Raw genomic sequence first — 23706 nt, 5'->3', positions numbered from 1 at the left:
AGTAAAGGACATGAAGCAAGTTTTATATCAGTGTCCTACTCTGATAAACGGTTTGGATATGAAAGAAAAGAAATTAAAAAAGGATTTGAAATCATGAACTCATGTTCTTTGAATTCGGTAAATGGATAATTTGGGATTTTCATTTTTTGATAGAATGCCAATTACCTTCTCACCCCCTCTTTTGGTGCAGGAAGAGATTGTTTTTGTCTTATGGCTACTAGAGGAGGCAAGTCGATGTGTTATCAGATTCCTGCACTGGCCAAAACAGGAATTGTGCTTGTTGTTTGTCCTTTAATAGGTGAATCATGTTCATATTTTCTAATATATACAGTTGTGCATCTTATTTGAAGTTTTTTGAGTGACGCATTAATCTGAAGTATTCATTGTCCGATTATAAAGCAACAGATCGGCAGAAAGTGAAAAACAATTTCACTGCACGATCACGATAAAGATAACTGTCCGATAAAGGTGAAAACGCGATTCACCCAAAATACGATCTAAAGATGCCAACCACTTTCTACAAATCGGCAAAGATGAACACAGAATAATGTAAGAAGTTATCGAAAGCAATCCAAAAAAGAACCTGACGAGGTCTTACGGATAGCTAAAATAATAACTTAAAGACTGGCCGACATTCAAAAGTCAGACCAAGTCAACCCAAGTTATAAGTAAACCCTAGAAAGAGGTCTGGCCAACCCTATTAAAGAGGATTACTTTAACTTAGAAAGAGATCGACCTAACAAAGTCGATTTCCTACAAAACAAAGTTATAAAAGTAATCCCTGAAAGAGACATGACAAAGGTCCAAGAAAGAGGATTACAAAAATAACTTAGAAAGAGATCAACCTAACGAAGTCAGTTTCCTACAAAACAAAGTTATAAAAGTAATCCCTGAAAGAGACCTGACAAAGGTCCAAGAAAGAGGATTACAAAAATAAGTTAGAAAGAGATCGACCTAACGAAGTCGATCTCATACAAAACAAGTTATAAAAGTAATCCCTGAAAGAAACCTGATAAAGGTCCAAGAAAGGGGATTACAAAAATAACTTAGAAGGGGACCAACGCAAAGGAATCGGTTACGGAGTGCCAAAAATACGTACAAAAGCGAGAAAACCGAGAAACAAGTCGGACCCACACAGACACAACCTCAAAGGATCCAAGCTATAAACAATACATACAAAGCAATCCAAAGAGGTCGAGCTACAAGGTTCCAACATTCTCAGAAAACAGAAGAGATAACAAGTCAAAAACCTTGATATAGGGCTTGTTTGGGTGAGCTTCTAAGAAAAGATTTTTTTTCGAGTTATCTTTTTTTAAAAGATCTTATAGAGAAGTAAAAGTAATTTTATGTTTGGATATCTCATGTAAAAAGGTCTTTTTATCTATCAATTATGTTTGGGTATAACAATATAAAAGTACTTTTTTGTTTATTTATTACATGAAAAACATCTTTTTTTTAAAGAAAAAAGATCTTTTAAAAAAAGATGTAAATTACAACTTCTCAAAAAAGATCTTTTTTTGATTTTACTAGTGCTTTTACTTTTACTACTAAAAATTTGCCAAACACGTTAAAAAATAAAAAAGATCTTTTTTCATTAAAAAAAGATCTTTTTTTAACAAAATAATGGCGCCCAAACATGCACATAATCTACAAAGTTATAAAGCCTCGGAGGCCATCAAAACCTACCTTAAAAGGATAGTGTTCCGAGGGTTACCTGAAACTGTAGGTCGATCTCGGACGAGATCTTCTGTACTGGTCGGAGCTGTTGTGTCCGACTTGTTGATGGTGGCTGGAGCCGCCGTGTCCGACTTGTAGGACTTGGTGATGGTGCTGATCCTTCATCCCCGGAGGGTGGGGGGTACCTGCAAGAGACTCCGATGCTTAAGTTAGCAAGGGTATTAAACAGGTATCGAGTAGAATCAGAGTATGAGTTATACCTGGGTACTCCAGTGTATTTATAATGGTGAGGAGTGACCTCTCTGGAGATAAGATAGTTATCTTTATCTTATCTTATCTTATCTTTGAGTGAAGTCATCTTATCTTTAGGGGAACCGCCTTTATCTTTTTGGGCTTTGGCTGCCTTTAGATTGGGCTGTGTTCCTTCATTTTGGGCCTGCTTTGGGCTCCTTTGGCGATTTGGCCGAGCTCTTTGAGAAGAGGTCGAGCATTGGCTGAGCTCTTTGAGAAGAGGTCGGATAGTCTGACCTGAAGAGGTCGGTCGGCTTGTTGCTAAACATCCCGGGTCGGACAACTTGACCCAGGGTATGAACAGTGCCCCTGCTTGAGTTTGATCTTTCCATGATATCGTGCTTTTCAGAGCTTCGATCTCTTTGGAAGTAGTGCTCAAGCATCTGTCTTGCTTGTTTCTTCATTGCTTTGCAATCTTGCAGATTTTCTAGAGGTTTGGTACTTCACAGTCCAACCTCTTTTGAGTGGTAGCGTGGGTTTTCTACCCTTGCCTTCTGGATCACGCCTTGCTTTAAGTTTGTGTTGACAACCCTCTGCTTTGGTGAAGTTGTCCTTGCGGCTTGATATCCGGACTTTTAGTGATTTGTCCAATGACTTTTTAGTGTTCTTTATATAGAACCTTCTTTTTTAGTCTTGGATGATGTTCGTAGCCCTGTTTGAGATTGTGCCTTCATTGAGTGGAGTTGTATCCTTTTTGGCTAAGCGCATTTAAGCCCTAAGTTGTTTCCCAACCTTTTGGCTTGTTCTTTTTTGAAGTCGTACTTGCGCCTCTTCTTTAGCTGACGTCGATCTGTATGACTTTGCCCCTGCTTGAGTTCGGACTTTTCCGTGATACACGGCTTTCAGAGTTTTGATCTCTTCGGGGAAGTCGTGCTCAAGCATCCTGACTTTGGTCGATCTTTGAGTAGTTTCTCCTTGTGCGAGTCTGGTATTGCCCCTTTTACTTTGTTGAGGGGACTTTTCAGCCTTCTTCCGACTTGCTTGTCTTCGCTGTTCGGGCTTTTTAGTCATAATCCAACAACTTTTTAGGTAGTGTTCCGATGGGGAACCTTTTTACAGTTTGTTTGGATGACTTTTTAGCGCCGTTTTGATTTGTGCCTTTGCCTTTTAAGTAGTGTCTTTTTTCAAGACTTCGTACCTTTTAGCAAAGCATTCCTGGCCTTTCTCTGGCCATTTGCGAGATGTCTTTGTCCCTTTTTGTGGATCTTTGTAGAGTGTTGGTACTTTATTGTTCGACCTCTTTTGATCACTTCTGATTTTGTCCCCTTTCTGCTTGGTCGAGGTGGTCCTTGGGGCTAACTTGTCCGACGATTTTTTAGTGTAGAACACTTTTTAGTCAGTCTGAACAATTTTGATAGCCTTGTCGTGGAGCCGAGGCTTTTTGGGCGGAGCTATGTCCGTTTTAGCACACGTTTTTTGTTGGTCCGACTTCTTCTTGTCGGTCCAAGCTGTAGCTTTCATTGGTCCGACTTCTTCCTGTCGGTCCAAGCTGTAGCTTTCTTTGGTCCGACTTCTTCTTGTCGGTCCAAGTTGTAGCTTTCGTTGGTCCGACTTCTCCTTGTCGGTCCAAGCTGTAGCTTTTGTTGGTCCGATTTCTTCTTGCCGGTCCAATCTGTAGCTTTCCAAGTTATTTCTGTAATCCTCTTTCTTGGACCTTGTTCAGGTCTCTTTCAGGGATTACTTTTATAACTTTTGTGTTGTGGGCCGACTTTCGTCGTGTCGGGGCTCTCCTGAGTTATTTCTGTAATCCTCTTTTTTGGACCTTGTTCAGGTCTCTTTCAGGGATTACTTTTATAACTTTTGTTGACCGACTTCGTTAGGTCGATCTCTTCTAAGTTATTTTTGTGATCCTCTTTCTTGGATCTTTGTCAGATCTCTTTCAGGGATTTACTTTGATAACTTTTTAGTGGTAGGAGTCCGACTTGGTTATGTCGGTCTCCTTTAAGTAATTTTTTGTAGTCCTCTTTCTTGGATCTTTGTCAGATCTCTTTCAGGGACTACTTGTATAACTTTTTAGTGGTAGGAGTCCGACTTGGTTATGTCGGTCTCCTTTAAGTTATTTTTTGTAGTCCTCTTTCTTGGATCTTTGTCAGATCTCTTTCAGGGACTACTTGTATAACTTTTTGTTTTGGGCTGACTTTGTTATGTCAGGCCCTTCTAAGTTAAAGTAATCCTCTTTAATAAGGTTGGCCAGACCTCTTTCCAGGGTTTACTTATAACTTGGGTTGACTTGGTCCGACTTCCGAACGTCGGCCAGTCTTTAAGTTATTATATTAGCTATCCATAAGACCTCGTCAGGTTCTTTTTTGGATTGCTTTCGATAACTTCTTACATTATTCTGTATTCATCTTTGCCGATTTGTAGAAAATGGTTGGCATATTTAGATCGTCCTTTAGGTGAATCGCGTTTTCACCTTTATCGGACGGTTATCTTTATCGTGGTCGTGCAGTGAATTTGTTTTTCACTTTCTGCCGATCTGTTGCTTTATAATCGGACGATGAATGCTTCAGATTAATGCGTCTTGGGAGTTTGTAGAACAGTGAATTTGGTTTTCACTTTGTCGACCTTTGTCAAAATCAAACGATGAATTTGGTTTTCATCATGGTCGGGCGATGAAGTTGGTTTTTGCCTTGCCGACCTGTCGCTTGTGATCGGACGATGAATTTGGTTTTTATCTTGCCGACTTTGTCGTGATCGGGCGGTGAATTTGGTTTTCACCTTGCCGACCTTTGTCGTGATCGGACGTCTTTGGTAGGAAACTTTTTAGGAAATCTGCGAACTTTTAAACAATAAAATGAAGATATGAATAAGAGTGTGTACATGTTAGTGCTTACCCTTCTAGGTCGGGCAATCTTTTAGATCTTGGTCTGGCACCTTTTGCAGGCATGCTATGACCTTGGTAGCTCTCGCCCCTCGAGGTCGGACACTTTGTGGCGACCTTTCCCCAGTACTTCCGTGACTTGGCAGGGTCCTTTCCAATTAGTTGCTAGCTTTTCCTCTCCCGGTCGACTTGCTCTGATATCATTTCAGATTGGGATGAGGTCATTATTGGCGAAGCTTCTCTGCATTACCTTTCGTTTGTACTTTAAGGCCATGCGACGTTTTAACGCTTCTTCCCTGATCCGAGCTCTTTCTCAGACTTCTGGGAGTAGGTCGAGCTCTTCCCTTTGGATTTGGGAGTTGACCTCTTTATTGTAGAGGATCATTCTAGGGTATCCTTCTTCGATCTCTACTGGGATCATTGCCTCCACTCTGCGAGTCAATCGGAAGGGTGATTCCCGCATGGTGAAGTGTGGAGTTGTCCGATATGCCCATAGGACTTGTGGGAGCTCTTTAGCCCAAACTCCCTTTTGATCTGAAGAACTTTGGTTCTTTCTGCAAAAAGTTTGCGTATTCGCCTTTGAGGAAAATGTGTGTTTTGCTTAGGATTTGGTCGCTGTTCCTGTTTCTTTTCATTGTTGCCTGACTCCCTTTGTACAAAAGTTCTAGCTTTTGTTTTGACCTTTTGTTTGAGAGGTGTTCGGACTGTTTGGGTATAGATTGTCGGCTTCTCTTCTCTGTGTTCTTGCCCTGTTGTTGCCTCCAAAGGGTGCCCCTGGACTTTCGTGTGAGTCCTGGGGTTTCCCTTTTACTGCTGTATCTGAAACTTGATGTTTTGCTGTTATTGTCCGAGTTGTTTCCATTATTTGTCCGAGTTGTTTGGTAATAACCTCATGGTTGACCTATGTATTCTTGAAAAAATATTGCTGAGATGTCTACTAAGATCTCGGTCGGCATGTCTGATTGACTGGATTCCATAGTTGTAATACGTGTTACTGTGGCTGACCCTGAGTACTATGTGCGACTTAGGAGGTTCCTCTGAATTTGTAGGGATAGGGATGAGGAAAAGAATTATGAGCTGGTGTCGCCGGACTCTGAGGAGAGGGTTTGTTTTCCTTCCTTGTTGTGGTCTTGTAATGTGGTATGGATGAGGCTTCTGTTATTGCCCCCTGGTTTGGTGTTGGCTAGTTTTGAAAATGCATCAGCTCGGGCATTCTGCTCCCGAGGTATGTGTCAGACTTCATATTCCCCGAAATGTCCGAGCTGTTTTCTATTTTTATCCAGGGTCCCCTGAATTGTCTGAGCTGTTCTCTGATTTTGTCCAGGGTCCCCCGAATTACCCGAGGTATTTTTTGTGGTGGGATCCTCAGCTTGGTTGCTCCCTTCTATTTGTGAGGTGACTACTTGTGAGTCATTGGACATGGTAAGCTCCTACCTTCTTAGCTAGCCTTAAACCAGCCAGTAGTGCCTCGTATTCAGCTTGGTCATTTGGCTTGATTTGGCTTCCCTGATCGCTTTTCTATAATTACACCTGTACCACTCCCGGTTTTGTTTGAAGAGTCATCCATGTAGAGTTTCCATTTTGTAGGAGTTTCCGGGGTGTCAGTGTACTCTGTAATAAAGTCGGCCAAATACTATGATTTGATGGCTGTCTGAGCTTTATGTCGAAGATTGATTTTGACTGCCCATTGTAGAATTCTTCCTGCTAAGTCTGTTTTCTTGTAGGATGCCTTCGATGGGCTGGTTGGTCCGAACTCTGATAGTGTGAGCTTGAAAGTATGGGTGGAGTCATCGAGAGGTGAGTATGGGGGCGTAGGCGAACTGCTCTATCTCTTGATAGTTTAGTTCGGCCCCTTGTAGGGCCTTGATGATGAAGTAGACGGATTGTTGCCCACTTTTGTCTTCTTTAACTAGTGATGAGGCTATTGCCAGACTTCCCACTACGAGGTATAATATGAGATTTTCACTTTCCCTTGGTTGGGTAAGAATGGGTGGTTGCCCCAAGAATTTTCAAAATCCCGGAAGGCTTGTTTGCACCCCGTAGTCCTATTCAAACCTCTCTCCCTTCCTTAATATACCTCTTTGAGGTGTCCTTTGCAGGATGATTTAGAGATCCTTCCTCCTGCGAATCCTCCATGAACATGTCTCTCAAGGGTGTGAGGTGGACATTCAACTCGTTCGACCTCTTTGGTGTGAGACGTTCGACTTGTCCGACCTCTTTAGTGTGAGGTTGACCTTCGACTTGTCTGACCTCTTTGGTGTGAGGTAGACCTTCGACTTGTCCGACCTCTTTGGTGTGAGGTTGACCTTCAACTTGTCCGACCTCTTTGGTGTGAGGTGGACCTTCAACTTGTCCGACCTTTTTGGTGTGAGGTGGACCTTTAATGCGTTCGACCTCTTTGGTGTGAGGTGGACCTTCAACATGTCCGACCTCTTTGGTGTGAGGTGGACCTCTAACTCGTCCGACCTCTTTGGTGTGAGGTGGACCTCCAACTCGTCCGACCACTTTGGTGTGAGGTGGACCTTCAACTTTGTCCGACCTCTTTGGTGTGAGGTGGACCTTCAACGAGTCCGACCTCTTTGGTGTGAGGTGGACCTTCAACTTTGTCCGACCTCTTTTGTTTTTGATTGGGCGAGTTGATGGGATCTTCTCAGTGTTGCATATTTTCGGCAGATATCCACAACAGACACTCGAAGGGGGTGTAATTGTGGTATTTTCTAGGCTTCTCTCCATGTTGATCTTCTTTTTTCTTGGACTCTTTATCCTTATCCCGAGAGGAGTAGGAATGTTCAGTTTTTGAGATCTCTCCTAGTCGAGAGTTTTCCTCTATGTTGATGTACTTCTCAGCTTGTTCTTGTACCTCATTCAGAGATGTTTGGGTGCTTCTTGGATATTGAGTGGCTAAGAGGTCCTTCTCGTAGACCATTGATGAGGCCCCTGATAGCTGCTTCTGTTGGCAGACTGTGTATGCCCAGACATGTTTTGTTGAATCTTTCCCTGTAGTTGCGAAGGCTCTCTCGATCTCCTTGCTTGATCCCTAATAGGCTCGGTGCGTGTTTGGCTTTGTCCTTCTGGATGGAGAGTAACGGATTGCATCTGAAGCCTCCGTGAAATACATCCTGCTTCTGAAATTGCTAAGATGAAGGCTTGGATCTGATGTTCCGTCGTACAGGGTCATGTCTGGAGCTTTGAAGTCCTTTGGGACCTTTAGCTTTCATGATCTCTTTGGTGAATGGATCTTGGTCCTTGCAGGAGCTATCCTCATGAGAGGATCGATTAGCTTTGGCCTTGAGATCGGCTTCGAGTTTTAGGAGTTTGTTGGTGCACGAAATTGCAATCACACTTTTGCAATCCCGCACAACTAACCAGCAAGTGCACTGGGTCGTCCAAGTAATACCTTACGTGAGTAAGGGTCGATCCCACGGAGATTGTCGGCTTGAAGCAAGCTATGGTTATCTTGTAACTCTTAGTCAGGATATCAATAATTATCAGGGTTGATTGTGAAAAGCAAAAGAACATGAAATAAGTACTTATTTTGCAGTAATGGGGAACAGGTTGAGGTTTTGGAGATGCTCTGTCTTCTGAACCTCTGCTTTTCTACTGTCTTCTTCTTCAAACACGCAAAGCTCCTTCCATGGCAAGCTGTATGTAGGGTTTCACCGTTGTCAATGGCTACCTCCCATCCTCTCAGTGAAAATGTTCAATGCACTCTGTCACAGCACGGCTAATCATCTGTCGGTTCTCAATCAGGTTGGAGTAGAATCCAGTGATTCTTTTGCGTCTGTCACTAACGCCCAGCCCTCAGGAGTTTGAAGCTTGTCACAGTCATTCAATCCTTGAATCCTACTCAGAATACCACAGACAAGGTTTAGACCTTCCGGATTCTCTTGAATGCCGCCATCAATTCTAGCTTATACCACGAAGATTCTGATTAAAGGATCCAAGAGATATCTACTCAATCTAAGGTAGAACGGAGGTGGTTGTCAGGCACACGTTCATAGTTGAGAATGATGATGAGTGTCACGGATCATCACATTCATCAGGTTTAAGAACAAGTGATATCTTAGAATGGAAGCAAGCATGATTGAATGAAAAATAGTAGTAATTGCATTAATCCATCAAGACACAGCAGAGCTCCTCACCCCCAACCATGGGGTTTAGAGACTCATGCTGTAGAAGATACAATGATAAACGTGTAAAGTGTCATGAGGTATAGATACAATGTCAAAAGATCCTATTAATAGTGGACTAGTAACCTAGGGTTTACAGAAATGAGTAAATGACAGAAAAATCCACTTTCGGGCCCACTTGGTGTGTGCTTGGGCTGAACATTGAAGCATTTTCATGTAGAGACTCTTTTTGGAGTTAAACGCCAGCTTTTATGCCAGTTTGGGCGTTTAACTCCAATTTTTATGCCAGTTCCAGCGTTAAACGCTGGGAATTCTGAAGCTGATTTGCCACGCCGGTTTGGGCCATCAAATCTCGGGCAAAGTATGGACTATTATACATTGCTGGAAAGCCCAGGATGTCTACTTTCCAACGCTGTTGAGAGCGCGCCAATTTGGCTTCTGTAGCTCCAGAAAATTCACTTCGAGTGCAGGGAGGTCAGAATCCAACAACATCTGCAGTCCTCTTCAGCCTCTGAATCAGATTTTTGCTCAGGACCCTCAATTTCAGCCAGAAAATACCTGAAATCACAGAAAAACACACAAACTCATAGTAAAGCCTAGAAAAGTGAATTTTAACTAAAAACTAATAAAAATGTAATAAAAACTAACTAAAATATACTAAAAACATACTGAAAATAATGCCAAAAAGCGTATAAATTATCCGCTCATCACAACACAAACTTAAATTGTTGCTTGTCCCCAAGCAACTGAAAATCAAAATAGAATAAAAAGAAGAGAATATACTATAGACTCTAAAATATCAAAGAAACTTAGCTCCAATTAGACGAGCGGGACTAGTAGCTTTTTGCCTCCGAACAGTTTTGGCATTTCGCTTTATCCTTTGAAGTTCAGAATGATTGGCATCCATAGGAACTCAGAACTCAGATAGTGTTATTGATTCTCCTAGTTAAGTATGATGATTCTTGAACATAGCTATTTTATGAGTCTTGGCTGTGGCCTAAAGCACTCTGTCTTCCAGTATTACCACCAGATACATACATGCCACAGACACATACTTGGGTGAACCTTTTCAGATTGTGACTCAGCTTTGCTAGAGTCCCCAATTAGAGGTGTCCAGGGTTCTTAAGCACACTCTTTTTGCCTTGGATCACAACTTTATTTCTTTCTTTTTCTTTTTCTCTTTCTCTTTCTTTTTTTCATTTTTTTTGTATTCACTGCTTTTTCTGGCTTCAAGAATCAATTTGATGATTTTTCAGATCCTCAACAACAGTTCTCCCTTTCCATCATTCTTTCAAGAGCCAACAATTTTAACATTCTTAAAACAACAAATTCAAAAGACATATGCACTGTTCAAGCATTCATTCAGAAAACAAAAAGTATTGTCACCACATCAAACTAATTCAACTAGTTTCAGAGATGAATTCGAAATCCTGTACTTCTTGTTCTTTTGTGATTAGAGCATTTTTCATTTAAGGGAGGTGATGGATTCATAGGACATTCATAGCTTTAAGACATGAACTTTAAATTTTATTAATCATGAATTAAGAACAAGACTCAAAAATAGATATAAGATAAGACTAATAGTAATAGAAAACAAAAAATTTAAATAGGCTCCTAATGATAGAGGTTATCACAGAGTTAAAACTCAACAACCTTGATTTTGAGAAGTGGATGCTCCCTCCACTTGAGGGGAGAGCTTTTGGCGTTTCATCTCTTGAAGTTCACGCCCCTGCTTCTCTTGTTCCTTTAGCAATTTGCAGAGCATGCAGTTCTGATTCTGCTGTTCTTCCTTAAGTTGCTCCATAGTTTCTTGCAACTTGGTGATAGATGCTTTTAGGCTGGCCCAGTAGTCAATTTCAGGAAATTCAGGGAGGAACTCCTGCGCCCTCTTTTTGATAGAGTTGTCTTGCATTTGTCCTTCCATTGACTTCTTGGTGATTGGATGTTCAATGGGTATGAATTCATCTACTCCCATTTTTACCCCAGCCTCTTTACAGAGCAAGGAGATCAAGCTTGGGTAAGCCAGTTTGGCTTCAGTGGAATTCTTATTTGCAATTGTGTAGATCTCACAAGCAATCAGATGATGAACCTCCACTTCTTTTCCAAGCATAATGCAATGAATCATCACTGCTCTCTTGATAGTAACCTCAGAACGGTTGCTAGTGGGCAATATGGAACGCCCAATAAAGTCTAGCCAACCTCTTGCAATTGGTTTGAGGTCTCCCCTCTTGAGTTGGTTTGGGACACCTTTTGAATTGGTTATCCATTTAGTTCCAGGGAGGCATATGTCCTCTAGAACTTGATCCAACCCCTTATCTGCTCTCACCATCCTCCTATTAAAGGATTCAAGATCATCTTGCAGTTGAGGCAATTTGAAGACCTCTCTTATTTTGTCCAGATGGAAGTAAATAATTCTCCCTCTGACCATAGTTCTGTAAGTATGGAAAGCAGTTCCAGTCATTCTCTGCTTATCTGTCAGCCACAGATTTGAGTAGAATTTCTGAACCATGTTCCTTCCAACCTTTGTCTCAGGGTTGGTTAGAACTTCCCATCCTCTGTTTCGAATTTGCTCTTGGATCTCTGGATATTCATCTTCTTTCAGATTGAATTTGACTTCCGGAATCACTGACCTCAGACCCATTATGTTGTGGTAATGATCTGCATGTTCTTTGGTTAAGAACTTTTCTTGACTCCAAACATCCTTTGGATTATTCTCTTTCTTGCCTCTTGAATTGGTTTGTTTTCCTCTAGGAGCCATGATCTTGGTAAATCTTGGCCTAGTGATCACGAAAAGCACACCAAACTTAGAGGTTTGCTTGTCCTCAAGCAAAAGAAGGCAAAGAGGGGAGAGAGAAGGAGAGCAAATTCGAATGGTGTGGGGAAAGAGGGTGGCCGAACGTGTATAAATAGGCGAGGAGGAGAGATTTTCGAAAATTTGAGGGAGATTTGAAAAGATATGGAAAAAATTTGAGGAGATAATTGAGTTTTTGAAAGAGTCTAGGAAAGGATTTGAAATAGATTTGAAGAAGATTCTAATTTTTTGAAATTGGAAGGTGAATGATGAAAGTTTGTAATGTGTTTATGTAGAAAAATATGGATTAAAACAAGAAAGTTTGAAAAAATTTGAAGTGGGAACAAAATCTCCTCCCCCTGCCTTTCTGGCATTAAACGCCCAGAATGGTATCCATTCCGGCGTTTAACGCCCATTTGTTGGCCTATTTGGGCGTTTAACGCCCAGCCAGGTATCTTGGCTGGCATTAAACGCCAGAAATCCCTTTATCACTGGGCGTTTTGCTAAACGCCTAGGATGCTGCACACCTGGCGTTAAACGCCCAGAATGGTGCCCATTCTGGCGTTTAACGCCCAAAGTACCCTTTACTGGCGTTTTTTCGCCAGCAAGCTTTTTTTCTTTACTTTTTGCACTGAATCCTTCTGTAACTCTGTGAATTCCTTCAATTTTGATAATTGCCCTTTAAGAAAATGTATCAAACCTTGATTAAACAGAACAGATACCCTTCTAATCACTGGGTTGCCTCCCAGCAAGCGCTTCTTTATTGTCTTTAGCTGGACCTTCACTGAGAATCACTCAAGTTTCAGTTTTGAGCATTCTTGCTCAAGATGGCTTTCAAGATAATGCTTGATCCTTTGTCCATTGACAATGAACTTCTTGTCAGAATCAGTATCCTGAAGCTCAACATATCCATATGGTGATACTCCTGTAATCACATACGGACCCCTCCAACGGGATTTAAGTTTTCCTGGGAACAATCTGAGCCTAGAGTTGAAGAGCAGGACCTTTTGTCCTGGCTCAAAGACTCTGGATGACAACTTCTTGTCATGCCACTTCTTTGCCTTTTCCTTATAAATTTTTGCATTTTCAAAGGCATTGAGTCTGAACTCCTCTAGCTCATTTAGCTAGAGTAATCTTTTTTCACCAGCTAACTTAGCATCCATGTTTAGGAATCTGGTTGCCCAGTAGGCTTTATGTTCCAGTTTCACAGGCAGATGACAGGCCTTCCCATACACCAGTTGGTTTGGAGAGGTTCCTATAGGAGTCTTGTATGCTGTTCTGTATGCCCACAGAGCATCATCCAAGCTCTTTGCCCAATCCTTTCTACGGGCAATAACAGTCTATTCCAGGATTCTTTTGAGCTCTCTGTTAGAGACCTCAGCTTGTCCATTTGTCTGTGGGTGATACGGAGTTGCTACTTTGTGGCTAATTCCATATCTAACCATAGCGAAGTACAGTTGTTTATTGCAGAAATGGGTGCCTCCATCACTGAGCAGTACTCTGGGAACACCAAACCTACTGAAGATGTGTTTCTGTAGGAATTTTAGCACGGTCTTGGTATCATTATTGGGTGTGGCAATTGCTCCCACCCATTTAGATACATAGTCTACTGCCACTAGAATATAAGTGTTTGAGTATGATTGTGGGAAGGGGCCCATGAAGTCAATTCCCCATACATCAAACAATTCAATCTCTAAGATCCCTTGCTGAGGCATGGCGTAACCATGAGGCAAGTTACCAGCTCTTTGGCAAATTTATGGGTTTCTGATTCTTAATATCAATCCCGGCCTGGTATCATATAAAAAAATTGAGTAATCCTTTTAGCATTTCCAAGAAGTAATTGATTAAATAGTTGGAATAGTTGTAATAGTTAACAAATGATCGGTAGTTTCTACGAGAAGCTTTTTCTGTATTTTGAAAAGATTGGTAGTCAACCCCAATCTTTTTTACATTTTAACCATGATTGCAAATAAATGAGTTCAATAAAGAACTTAGAAATCCAACTTTGAAAAGAGGGGAAAAAAGGAAAAAGGGGTGTTAAAGGGGGTTCCGCGGTTACTCATTTTCGATATATAACTTTGGTAAGAGCCAGTTCATCTAAATAGAAATCTTAGGAAGAATTAGGTTGGAATAGGAAAAAATTTCCTATCTTTTTTTCATCCCCTTAACAAGAATAAGGTAATAATTTCACTATTTGGGTGATTGACAGAGTATTTTGTATTTAGTATGCATAGAATACATTACACCACTCAAATAAAATAGACTTCCGAAATGCGGATATATTTGAATTAAAGGAATTGGTATGGTATTAATTAAAAGGAAATGAAAAATATTCAATAGAAAAATTTAATAACCCAGCTAGAAAACAATTGATACAGTTGGATCCCCCACCCCAATTAGTCGTACCTTTAAAGTCCACTTCTTCCCCATAATACGAGAGAAAGGGAAAATGTGAAAACTACCATTAAAGCAGCCCAAGCAAGATTTACTATATCCATGTGAATTTTTTCTCCTATCTCTATAAAAAATATCACTATGAAGGAATTATTTTACTATTGTTCACTAATTCTTGTTGTTTTTTTTTTGGTATTAATCTAATCACTGAGAATACTAGAAACTATAATAACTATATATATTTATTTAAATCGCTGGTACAGAGTCAAAGGGGGATTCGATTCTGCACTAAAACTATTATATTAACACGAAACAATTCAATAAATTCTATTAGAACATCAAACAAGTTTTGATCAGATTTCTAGTAGAGTCGAAAAACATTACAGATAAATTCGTTTTTCCTCTCATTTTTTTAATTAAAAGGTCAAAATTCAATTCTCTTGTCGATCAGGCGACACCCGGATTTGAACTGGGGAAAAAGGATTTGCAGTCCCCCGCCTTACCGCTCGGCCATGCTGCCAAAACGATATATATATGAGAATACCCTTTTTTATTGAAAAAGAGATATGCACTTTGATCGACAAACGCAATAATGGAAGGACAAAACGGAACCATTAACTATACAATTCCTGAACAATTCTTGAAATCGAAATGAGAAGATGGTTTTGTCGTTATGAGATAAAAAAAAATGCAATTTGATACAAAATTTATCAATATTGCTTTTTTTATTCAAAAAACCTTCTCCATTTTAATTATAACAGTAACTGTCAGTATATGTAAACCCTAGAATATAACTAGAAATTGTTACAGAGATAATATCTATCGGGTATCATATCCGTATTCCGCATATGATACGTATATACCAGAATTTGAAATAAGATTCTCGTGCTTCCATAATTGAAAGAAGTTTTCCTTGAAAAAATAAATTCAATAGAAATTGAAAAATTGACTACGACATGCTCTGTACCGAATAAATAGGACTGCTATAAAAGGAAGAGACATGTATCTAATCTGGATACTAGATATATGGCTAGCTATAGCAACGGAAGTTAGATTTGTGCAGGTTTAATAAATATACTAGCTTTATTACGTATTCCAATTGTATTCTCAATAAGAAGGGGTGGTGTGTAAACTCTCCCACCTTTGTAAATTCGAATTCTCCCTATTAATATAATAGAAATCTATATATATAATTTTGATAATTTTGAATTTGGAAAAAAAAATTGAAAAGGGAGGGATTAAGTATTCTAAAATGAATTCTATGATTTCTATTATATTGTTCTATATTATATTGTTTAGGATTATTAGATTAGGTTTTTATCGAGCCGAACAAATCCCGAGTCGATTTTTTTCCCGGTATCCAAATCGAATTGAAATATGTAATATCATAACATAATAATGTTATTATGTTATAAATGGAATCCATTTTTTGGATATTCTAAAAAAACCAAGAAGTCGAGTTGGATCGTTTCAATTCCTTTCCATTTGGATTCTATCCGTTTGTTTTGTTGCAAATTCAAATTTGAGTATTAAATTCGATTCCCACCGGATATTCTAATATTATCTATATTAAGAAGTATATTCAGTAACAAATATCTGTACTAGACTCATATTGGCTTATTGCTGAATAAGGAATTGAATCAAGCAGAGCCCTTTTAACTCAGTGGTAGAGTAACGCCATGGTAAGGCGTAAGTCATCGGTTCAAATCCGATAAGGGGCTTTGAGCCCGACCCTTTTTCATTCTCATAAAACAAAACCTCAGCAGTAGTATTGGTCTTTTGTAGTTTTCGTATTTGAATGCAGAATAGAGATATTGTTGTTGTTTTTTTTTTCGAAAAAAAAAACTAAGAGTCTAATTTCAGTAGAAAATAGAATTCTGAATTGTAATAAACTATTGTTATCATTCTAATGAATGATAATCAAATTTTAGTAAACAATTTCTACTTAGTCTATTTAGTACTTAGTCTATTTATAAAGTAGAACATTTTTATCAGTCTCTTTTTTTTTATTTAATGAATAATGATATCTTCTTTATATTGCTATTTTCGATTATTCCAATAATAAAATTTCGAAACATTAAAAAAAAGTAAGTGGACCTAACCCATTGAATCAGAACTATATCTACTATTCTGATATTCAAATTCGATATAGATGAAATTTATCTTTTTTTTTAGACTTCTTTTTGATTTGTACTTCGTAAGAATTAGTCGATATTTACGATTAAATCCTCCCGTTCCTCAAGATTCTATAGGAATATTTTTATATTCCCTTTCTACAGCTTATTCCAAGCTCCAAAATACAAGTCATTTTTTTTTTAACACAAGAGAAGATCAATTTCCATTTCTATAAAATGGGATATGATATATAAAAAAAATACATCAAATCATGGCTTCACGTATCAAATATTTTCTTTTTCTATCGGTGCTTCCGGTATATTTCCGGCAATTAATGACTGGGAGAAAGAGACTTTTCACTTACAGTCTCTTCTCTTATTATTTCTATTATTTTATTTAATATTAATTAAAATATTTTAATTCAATTAATATTAATTACTCGGATAGATAGATAGATAGATAAAAATATCGAAAAAGTAAATAGAAAAAATATTAGAAATTTCTCTTTCTCTTACTGTGATCTACAAAAAAGTAGATTTTGGAGTTTTTTTTAACTGAAAGAAAGGAAAATAGAACAAAAACGACACTAAATGAAAAAATCTTGAAATAAGATTCAAATAGAAAAGTAATAAAAAATAGAAAGTACTAAATAAGCCAGTTTCCTAGACATAAAAATTAGAAGAATTTTGAAAACATTTTTTTTATTTTTTCATTTTCACAAAAATATTCTTTGAATATTATTCTTTGATCAAAGGAACGGAGTGTGCCCCGGGCTCTGCTGGTAGCGCGAACGAGAAAAGGTATCATTTTTCTCTTGAAAAATTGTTAAAAAAAAGATTTCTATCAGATTTTTGAGTAAATTTATGAGTCATAAGACAATTAACCATTCATGACTTAGGGGATTTTATTTAGAAGAATAAAAAAAGGAATAGCCGGATTGAGTTCATGGATTCAACTTAACCTAGGTATCCATAGAGCAATAAATGATTTTTATATCCGAAACGCATTAGAAAAGAAGGGAAATCTACGAGAAAAAAAATCATTATATTATATAAATGAGAAAAGCCTCCAAGGTCCCATCCCCAAAATGCTAGGAGGTGTTCGGAAATGGTTGAAGTAGTTGAATAGGAGGATCACTATGACTATAGCTCTTGGTAAATTTACCAAAGATGAAAATGATTTATTTGATATTATGGATGACTGGTTACGGAGGGACCGTTTCGTTTTTGTGGGTTGGTCCGGTCTGTTGCTCTTTCCTTGCGCCTATTTCGCTTTGGGGGGTTGGTTCACAGGTACAACCTTTGTAACTTCATGGTATACTCATGGATTGGCAAGTTCCTATTTGGAAGGCTGTAACTTCTTAACCGCTGCAGTCTCTACTCCTGCTAATAGTTTAGCACACTCTTTGTTGTTACTATGGGGTCCTGAAGCACAAGGAGATTTTACCCGTTGGTGTCAATTAGGTGGTCTGTGGACTTTTGTTGCTCTCCACGGCGCTTTCGCATTAATAGGTTTCATGTTACGTCAATTTGAACTTGCTCGATCTGTTCAATTGCGCCCTTATAATGCAATCGCATTCTCTGGTCCAATTGCTGTTTTTGTTTCCGTATTCCTGATTTATCCACTGGGTCAGTCTGGTTGGTTCTTTGCACCCAGTTTTGGTGTAGCAGCTATATTTCGATTCATCCTATTTTTCCAAGGGTTTCATAATTGGACATTAAACCCATTTCATATGATGGGAGTTGCTGGTGTATTGGGAGATCTCATATATATATTTCATATATTTTCCATTTTTCGACTTTCTTTCAAATTACGCCTAACGGAGTATCAAACCTAGCTCTGCACAAATAAGATTGATATATTACGTATCAAATACGATTCAAAAATGCGGATATAGTCGAATGGTAAAATTTCTCTTTGCCAAGGAGAAGACGCGGGTTCGATTCCCGCTATCCGCCCCTGCCCTTAGTACTTTATTAAATCGATTATTAAATTATTAAAAAGTAATAAAAATTGTTAGAGTTGACTGTGATAGTATCTCCCCCCCTTTTCTTGAATTCCTGCTTTTATCAAAAACTGTTGCGGAGACGGGATTTGAACCCGTGACCTCAAGGTTATGAGCCTTGCGAGCTACCAAGCTGCTCTACCCCGCGGTAAAGAGAAGAATTGACAACTAATGCACAAACAAAGATTGAATGTGCCCCTTTATCATTCTGTACAAATAGAATAAACCATTTGTACAGAATGGTAAAGGGGCCCTCTTATGATCGTTGATCATAAAAATGAATAAAACATTGAAGAGAATTTTTCAACCTACCCTTACCAACTCGATCTTGTTGCACCAGGCAACAAAGATGCATTAACCATTTCACGAAGTATGTGTCCAGATAACCCAAAATCCCGATAATTTGCTCTTGGTCTTCCGGTCAAAAAACAACGTCGATGAAGACGTGTAGGTGCACTATTACGCGGTAGTGATTCTAACTTTCCATGAATTTCCCATTTTTGACTTAACGACGGAACTTTGCTTATTTCTTTTTTTGAGGATCGGCGAATCAAATAATATTTTTGTTCCAATTTTTTTCTCTTCTTCTCCCTCTCAATCAAACTTTTCCTTGCCATAATGGTTAATTTCCTATTAGTATCAATCAATCATACAAGTCGGATCCTAGATGTAGAAATATAAGTAGAAATTGAATATAGAAGAGGTCTGTAAACCACCTTCTCCATAGAAGGAAAGGATGCGGATACAAAAAAAAATTACATTAACCAAATTTGCCCGATGTAGAGGCAATCAAGAACGCTGCATAAGTAAATATATAACCTACAGAAAAGTGGGCTAATCCAACCAATCTCGCTTGCACAATGGAAAGAGCCACTGGTTTATCTCTCCAGCGAATCAAATTAGCCAAAGGTGTGCGTTCATGAGCCCATGCTAAAGTTTCAATCAATTCCTGCCAATATCCGCGCCAGGAGATTAAGAACATAAATCCAGTAGCCCAAACAAGATGTCCAAATAAGAACATCCATGCCCAGACGGATAAACTATTCATACCAAAGGGGTTATATCCATTGATAAGTTGTGAAGAGTTTAACCATAGATAATCTCTTAACCATCCCATCAAATAGGTAGAAGATTCATTAAACTGTGAGATATTACCCTGCCATAGTGTAATGTGTTTCCAATGCCAGTAAAAAGTAACCCAGCCAATCGTATTTAACATCCAGAAAACTGCCAAATAAAATGCGTCCCAAGCCGAAATATCACAAGTACCACCTCGTCCCGGACCATCGCAAGGAAAACTATAACCAAAATCTTTTTTATCTGGCATTAACTTGGAACCACGTGCATCCAAAGCACCTTTTACTAAGATCAATGTAGTTGTATGTAAACCTAGAGCAATAGCATGATGAACTAAGAAATCTCCGGGTCCTATTGTTAAGAATAGAGAATTACTACTCTCATTTATAGCATTTAACCAACCGGGCAACCATATGCTTCGCCCCGCATTGAACGCCGGACTATTCGTTGAAGATAACAGTACATCGAAGCCGTATGAAGTTTTACCATGCGCAGATTGTATCCATTGGGCAAATATGGGTTCGATCAAGATTTGTTTTTCCGGAGTGCCAAAAGCAAGCATGACATCATTATGGACATAAAGTCCCAAAGTATGGAACCCCAGAAACAGGCTGGCCCAACTTAAATGCGATATTATAGCTTCTTTGTGGTCTAACATTCTTGCCAATACATTATCCTCGTTTTGTTCTGGATTGTAATCTCTAATAAAAAATATAGCTCCATGAGCAAAAGCTCCTGTCATAATGAATCCTGCGATGTATTGATGATGAGTATATAACGCCGCTTGAGTAGTAAAATCTTGCGCTATAAACGCATAAGCAGGTAAAGAGTACATGTGTTGAGCTACCAAGGAAGTAATAACTCCTAAAGAGGCTAGAGCAAGACCTAATTGAAAATGAAGTGAATTATTGATTGTGTCATAAAGACCCTTATGTCCACGCCCCAATCTACCCCCTGGAGGAATGTGTGCTTCTAAGATCTCTTTTATACTGTGGCCAATCCCGAAGTTGGTTCTATACATGTGACCAGCTATCAGGAAAAGAATCGCAATAGCTAAATGATGGTGCGCAATATCGGTCAGCCATAAGCTTTGCGTTTGTGGATGGAATCCCCCAAGAAGTGTTAGAATGGCAGTTCCTGCTCCCTGAGGGGTACCAAATAAATGACTACTGGAATCTGGGTTTTGAGCATAAAGATTCCACTGGCCTGTAAAAAGTGGACCTAATCCTTGAGGATGTGGCAATACACCTAAAAAATTATTCCATCGAACGTATTCCCCTCTAGCTCCTGGAATAGCGACATGAACTAAATGTCCTGTCCAAGCCAAGGAACTGACTCCGAATAGTCCTGACAAATGATGATTAAGACGGGATTCGGCATTTTTAAACCAAGAAACGCTCGGTTTCCATTTCGGTTGTAGGTGTAACCACCCCGCTATTAAGGATATGGCTGAAAGAAATAATAGAAAAAGAGCTCCAGTATAAAGATCCCCATTAGTACGTAAACCGATTGTATACCACCACTGATAAACACCGGAATAGGCAATATTCACTGGACCAAGAGCACCCCCACGAGTAAAAGCTTCTACAGCCGGTTGACCAAAATGAGGATCCCAAATTGCATGAGCAATAGGTCTTACATGTAAAGGATCCTGTACCCATGTCTCAAAATTTCCCTGCCAAGCTACATGAAACAGATTCCCGGAAGTCCACAGAAAAATTATTGCTAATTGTCCGAAATGCGAAGCAAAAATATTTTGATAAAGACGTTCCTCAGTAATATCATCATGACTCTCGAAGTCATGTGCGGTAGCAATACCAAACCAAATACGACGAGTAGTGGGGTCCTGAGCTAAACCTTGGCTAAACCTTGGAAATCTTAATGCCATAATGCTTTTCAAATCCTCCTAGCCATTATCCTACTGCAATAATTCTTGCTAAGAAGAATGCCCATGTTGTGGCAATTCCACCCAGAAGGTAATGGGTTACTCCTACAGCACGTCCCTGTACAATACTCAAGGCTCTAGGCTGAGTAGCAGGAGCAACTTTTAATTTATTATGAGCCCAAACGATGGATTCAATAAGTTCTTGCCAATAACCACGCCCGCTGAATAGAAACATTAAACTAAAAGCCCATACAAAATGGGCACCCAAGAAAAAGAGACCATATGCAGATAATGAAGAACCATAAGACTGAATTACCTGGGAGGCTTGCGCCCATAAGAAATCGCGGAGCCACCCATTAATGGTAATGGAACTCTGCGCAAAGTTTCCTCCTGTGATATGAGTAACTACCCCGCATCTCTATAGAGAGTAGGCCAGTAGAATCCGCATTGGAGGACCTTGGTTGCTGTTCGCTCACCTCCAAAGTGTCCTCCATATTGTGATCCATGGCAGTGCCACAGGATTCTTTGTGCTTCCTCTCTGGGTACACATCTGCGGATTATTCCGTCTGCACATCTCTTAAAGAGATATGGCTCATCCCATAGGTAGTACTTGGCATCTGAAATTAATTTCTTTCTTTGTAATCTGCTGTACTCCTAGGATATGAACCTCACAACTTTATAATTTGCAATATCTGCAAACCATGGAGCTTCCTGAATGGCAAAGAGTTGCTCATCTGGGAAGGTCTCCGAGATCTCAGTAGAAGGGAGGGACGCCCCAGCTACTAGTTCTATTCGGGAAAGATGATCAGCTACTTGGTTCTCTGTCCCTTTTCTGTCTCTTATTTCTATATCAAACTCTTGCAGAAGCAACACCCATCTTATGAGCCTGGGTTTTGAATCCTGCTTTATGAGTAAGTACTTAAGAGCAGCATGGTCAGTGTACACAATCACCTTTGATCCTACTAAATAGGATCTAAATTTGTCAATGGCATAGACCACTGCAAGTAACTCTTTTTCTGTGGTTGTGTAATTCTTCTGTGCGTCATTTAGAACACGGCTAGCATAATAAATGATGTGCAGAAGCTTGTTATGCCTCTGTCCCAACACTGCACCAATGGCATGGTCACTGGCATCACACATTAATTCGAATGGTAATGTCTAGTCTGGTGCAGAGATGACTGGTGTTGTGACCAGCTTAGCTTTCAGGGTCTCAAATGCCTGCAGACACTGTGTGTCAAACACAAATGGTGTGTCAGCAGCTAGCAGATTGCTCAGAGGTTTTGCAATTTTCGAAAAATCCTTTATAAACCTTCTGTAGAATCCTGCATGCCCCAGAAAGCTTCTGATTGCCTTAACATTGGCAGGTGGTGGTAATTTTTCAATTACCTCTACCTTTGCCTTATCCACCTCTATTCCCCTGCTTGAAATTTTGTGTCCAAGGACAATTCCTTCAGTCACCATAAAGTGACATTTCTCCCAGTTTAAAACCAGGTTAGTCTCTTGGCACCTTTTCAGGACAAGTGCTAGGTGGTTAAGACAGTAGCTGAATGAGTCTCCATATACTGAGAAGTCATCCATGAAGACTTCCAGGAATTTCTCCACCATATCAGAGAAGATGGATAGCATGCATCTCAGAAAGGTTGCAGGAGCATTACATAGACCAAAAGGCATCCTCCTGTAGGCAAACACGCCAGAAGGGCAAGTGAATGCTGTTTTCTCTTGGTCCTGAGGATCTACTGCAATTTGGTTGTAGCCTGAATACCCATCCAAAAAGCAGTAATAATCATGGCCAGCTAGTCTTTCTAGCATTTGGTCTATGAATGGTAAAGGAAAATAATCCTTTCTGGTAGCTGTATTGAGCCTTCTGTATTCAATACACATGCGCCACCCTGTGACTGTTCTTGTAGGAACCAGTTCATTTTTTTATTATGAACTACTGTCATGCCTCCCTTCTTGGGGATAACTTGGACAGGGCTCACCCAGGGGCTATCAGAAATAGGATAAATGATCCCAGCCTCTAGTAATTTAGTGACCTCTTTCTGCACCACCTCATTCATGGCTGGATTTAGCTGCCTTTGTGGTTGGACCACTGGTTTGGCATTATCCTCCAATAAGATCTTGTGCATGCATCTTGCTGGGCTAATGCCCTTAAGATCACTTATGGACCACCCAAGAGCTGTCTTGTGTGTCCTTAGCACTTGAATCAGTGCTTCCTCTTCCTGTGGATTTAAAGCAGAGCTTATAATCACTGGAAAAGTGTCACCCTCTCCCAGAAATACATACTTCAGGGATGGTGGTAGTGGTTTGAGTTCAGGTTTGGGAGGCTTATCCTCCTCCTGAGGAATTTTCAACAATTCTTTTGTTTCCTCTGGTTCTTCCTGATCAGGCAGAGCATCCTTGAAGATGTCTTTAAGCTCTGATTCTAGGCTTTCAGTCATATTGATCTCTTCCACCAAAGAGTCAATAATGTCAGCGCCCATGCAGTCATTTGATGTGTTTGGATGCTGCATAGCTTTTACA

General features: G+C 39.6%; 2 protein-coding genes and 4 non-coding genes across 6 annotated transcripts; 3 read left to right on the top strand and 3 right to left on the bottom strand.

Moving 5' to 3' along the window:
- Positions 1 to 14553: 14553 nt before the first annotated feature.
- On the bottom strand, positions 14554 to 14624 carry TRNAC-GCA (transfer RNA cysteine (anticodon GCA)). Its single transcript has one exon. It is a non-coding gene; the product is annotated as a tRNA-Cys (tRNA).
- Positions 14625 to 15753: 1129 nt separating this feature from the next.
- Positions 15754 to 15825, top strand: TRNAT-GGU (transfer RNA threonine (anticodon GGU)). Its single transcript has one exon. It is a non-coding gene; the product is annotated as a tRNA-Thr (tRNA).
- Positions 15826 to 17034: 1209 nt separating this feature from the next.
- On the top strand, positions 17035 to 18056 carry LOC130965924 (photosystem II D2 protein-like). Its single transcript, XM_057890680.1, has one exon. It carries the CDS (start codon positions 17358 to 17360, stop codon positions 18054 to 18056), a length of 699 nt encoding a protein of 232 aa, XP_057746663.1. The 5' UTR covers positions 17035 to 17357.
- A 50-nt stretch (positions 18057 to 18106) lies between these two features.
- On the top strand, positions 18107 to 18177 carry TRNAG-GCC (transfer RNA glycine (anticodon GCC)). The gene has a single exon. It is a non-coding gene; the product is annotated as a tRNA-Gly (tRNA).
- A 121-nt stretch (positions 18178 to 18298) lies between these two features.
- On the bottom strand, positions 18299 to 18372 carry TRNAM-CAU (transfer RNA methionine (anticodon CAU)). Its single transcript has one exon. It is a non-coding gene; the product is annotated as a tRNA-Met (tRNA).
- Positions 18373 to 18428: 56 nt separating this feature from the next.
- Positions 18429 to 21592, bottom strand: LOC130967792 (photosystem I P700 chlorophyll a apoprotein A2). The gene has a single exon (XM_057892805.1). It carries the CDS (start codon positions 21187 to 21189, stop codon positions 18985 to 18987), a length of 2205 nt encoding a protein of 734 aa, XP_057748788.1. The 5' UTR covers positions 21190 to 21592; the 3' UTR covers positions 18429 to 18984.
- Between the last annotated feature and the right edge of the window lie 2114 nt (positions 21593 to 23706).

The sequence above is a fragment of the Arachis stenosperma genome, chromosome 3, assembly GCF_014773155.1.
Source record: "Arachis stenosperma cultivar V10309 chromosome 3, arast.V10309.gnm1.PFL2, whole genome shotgun sequence".
NCBI lineage: Eukaryota > Viridiplantae > Streptophyta > Magnoliopsida > Fabales > Fabaceae > Arachis > Arachis stenosperma.
Note: the sequence above shows the minus strand (reverse complement) of the source record. Positions and strands in the feature narration are given on the sequence as shown.

Coding starts and splice junctions, on each gene's coding strand:
- LOC130965924 (XM_057890680.1), top strand. CDS start 17,358: ATGACTATAGCTCTTGGTAAATTTACCAAAGATGAAAATGATTTATTT.
- LOC130967792 (XM_057892805.1), bottom strand. CDS start 21,189: ATGGCATTAAGATTTCCAAGGTTTAGCCAAGGTTTAGCTCAGGACCCC.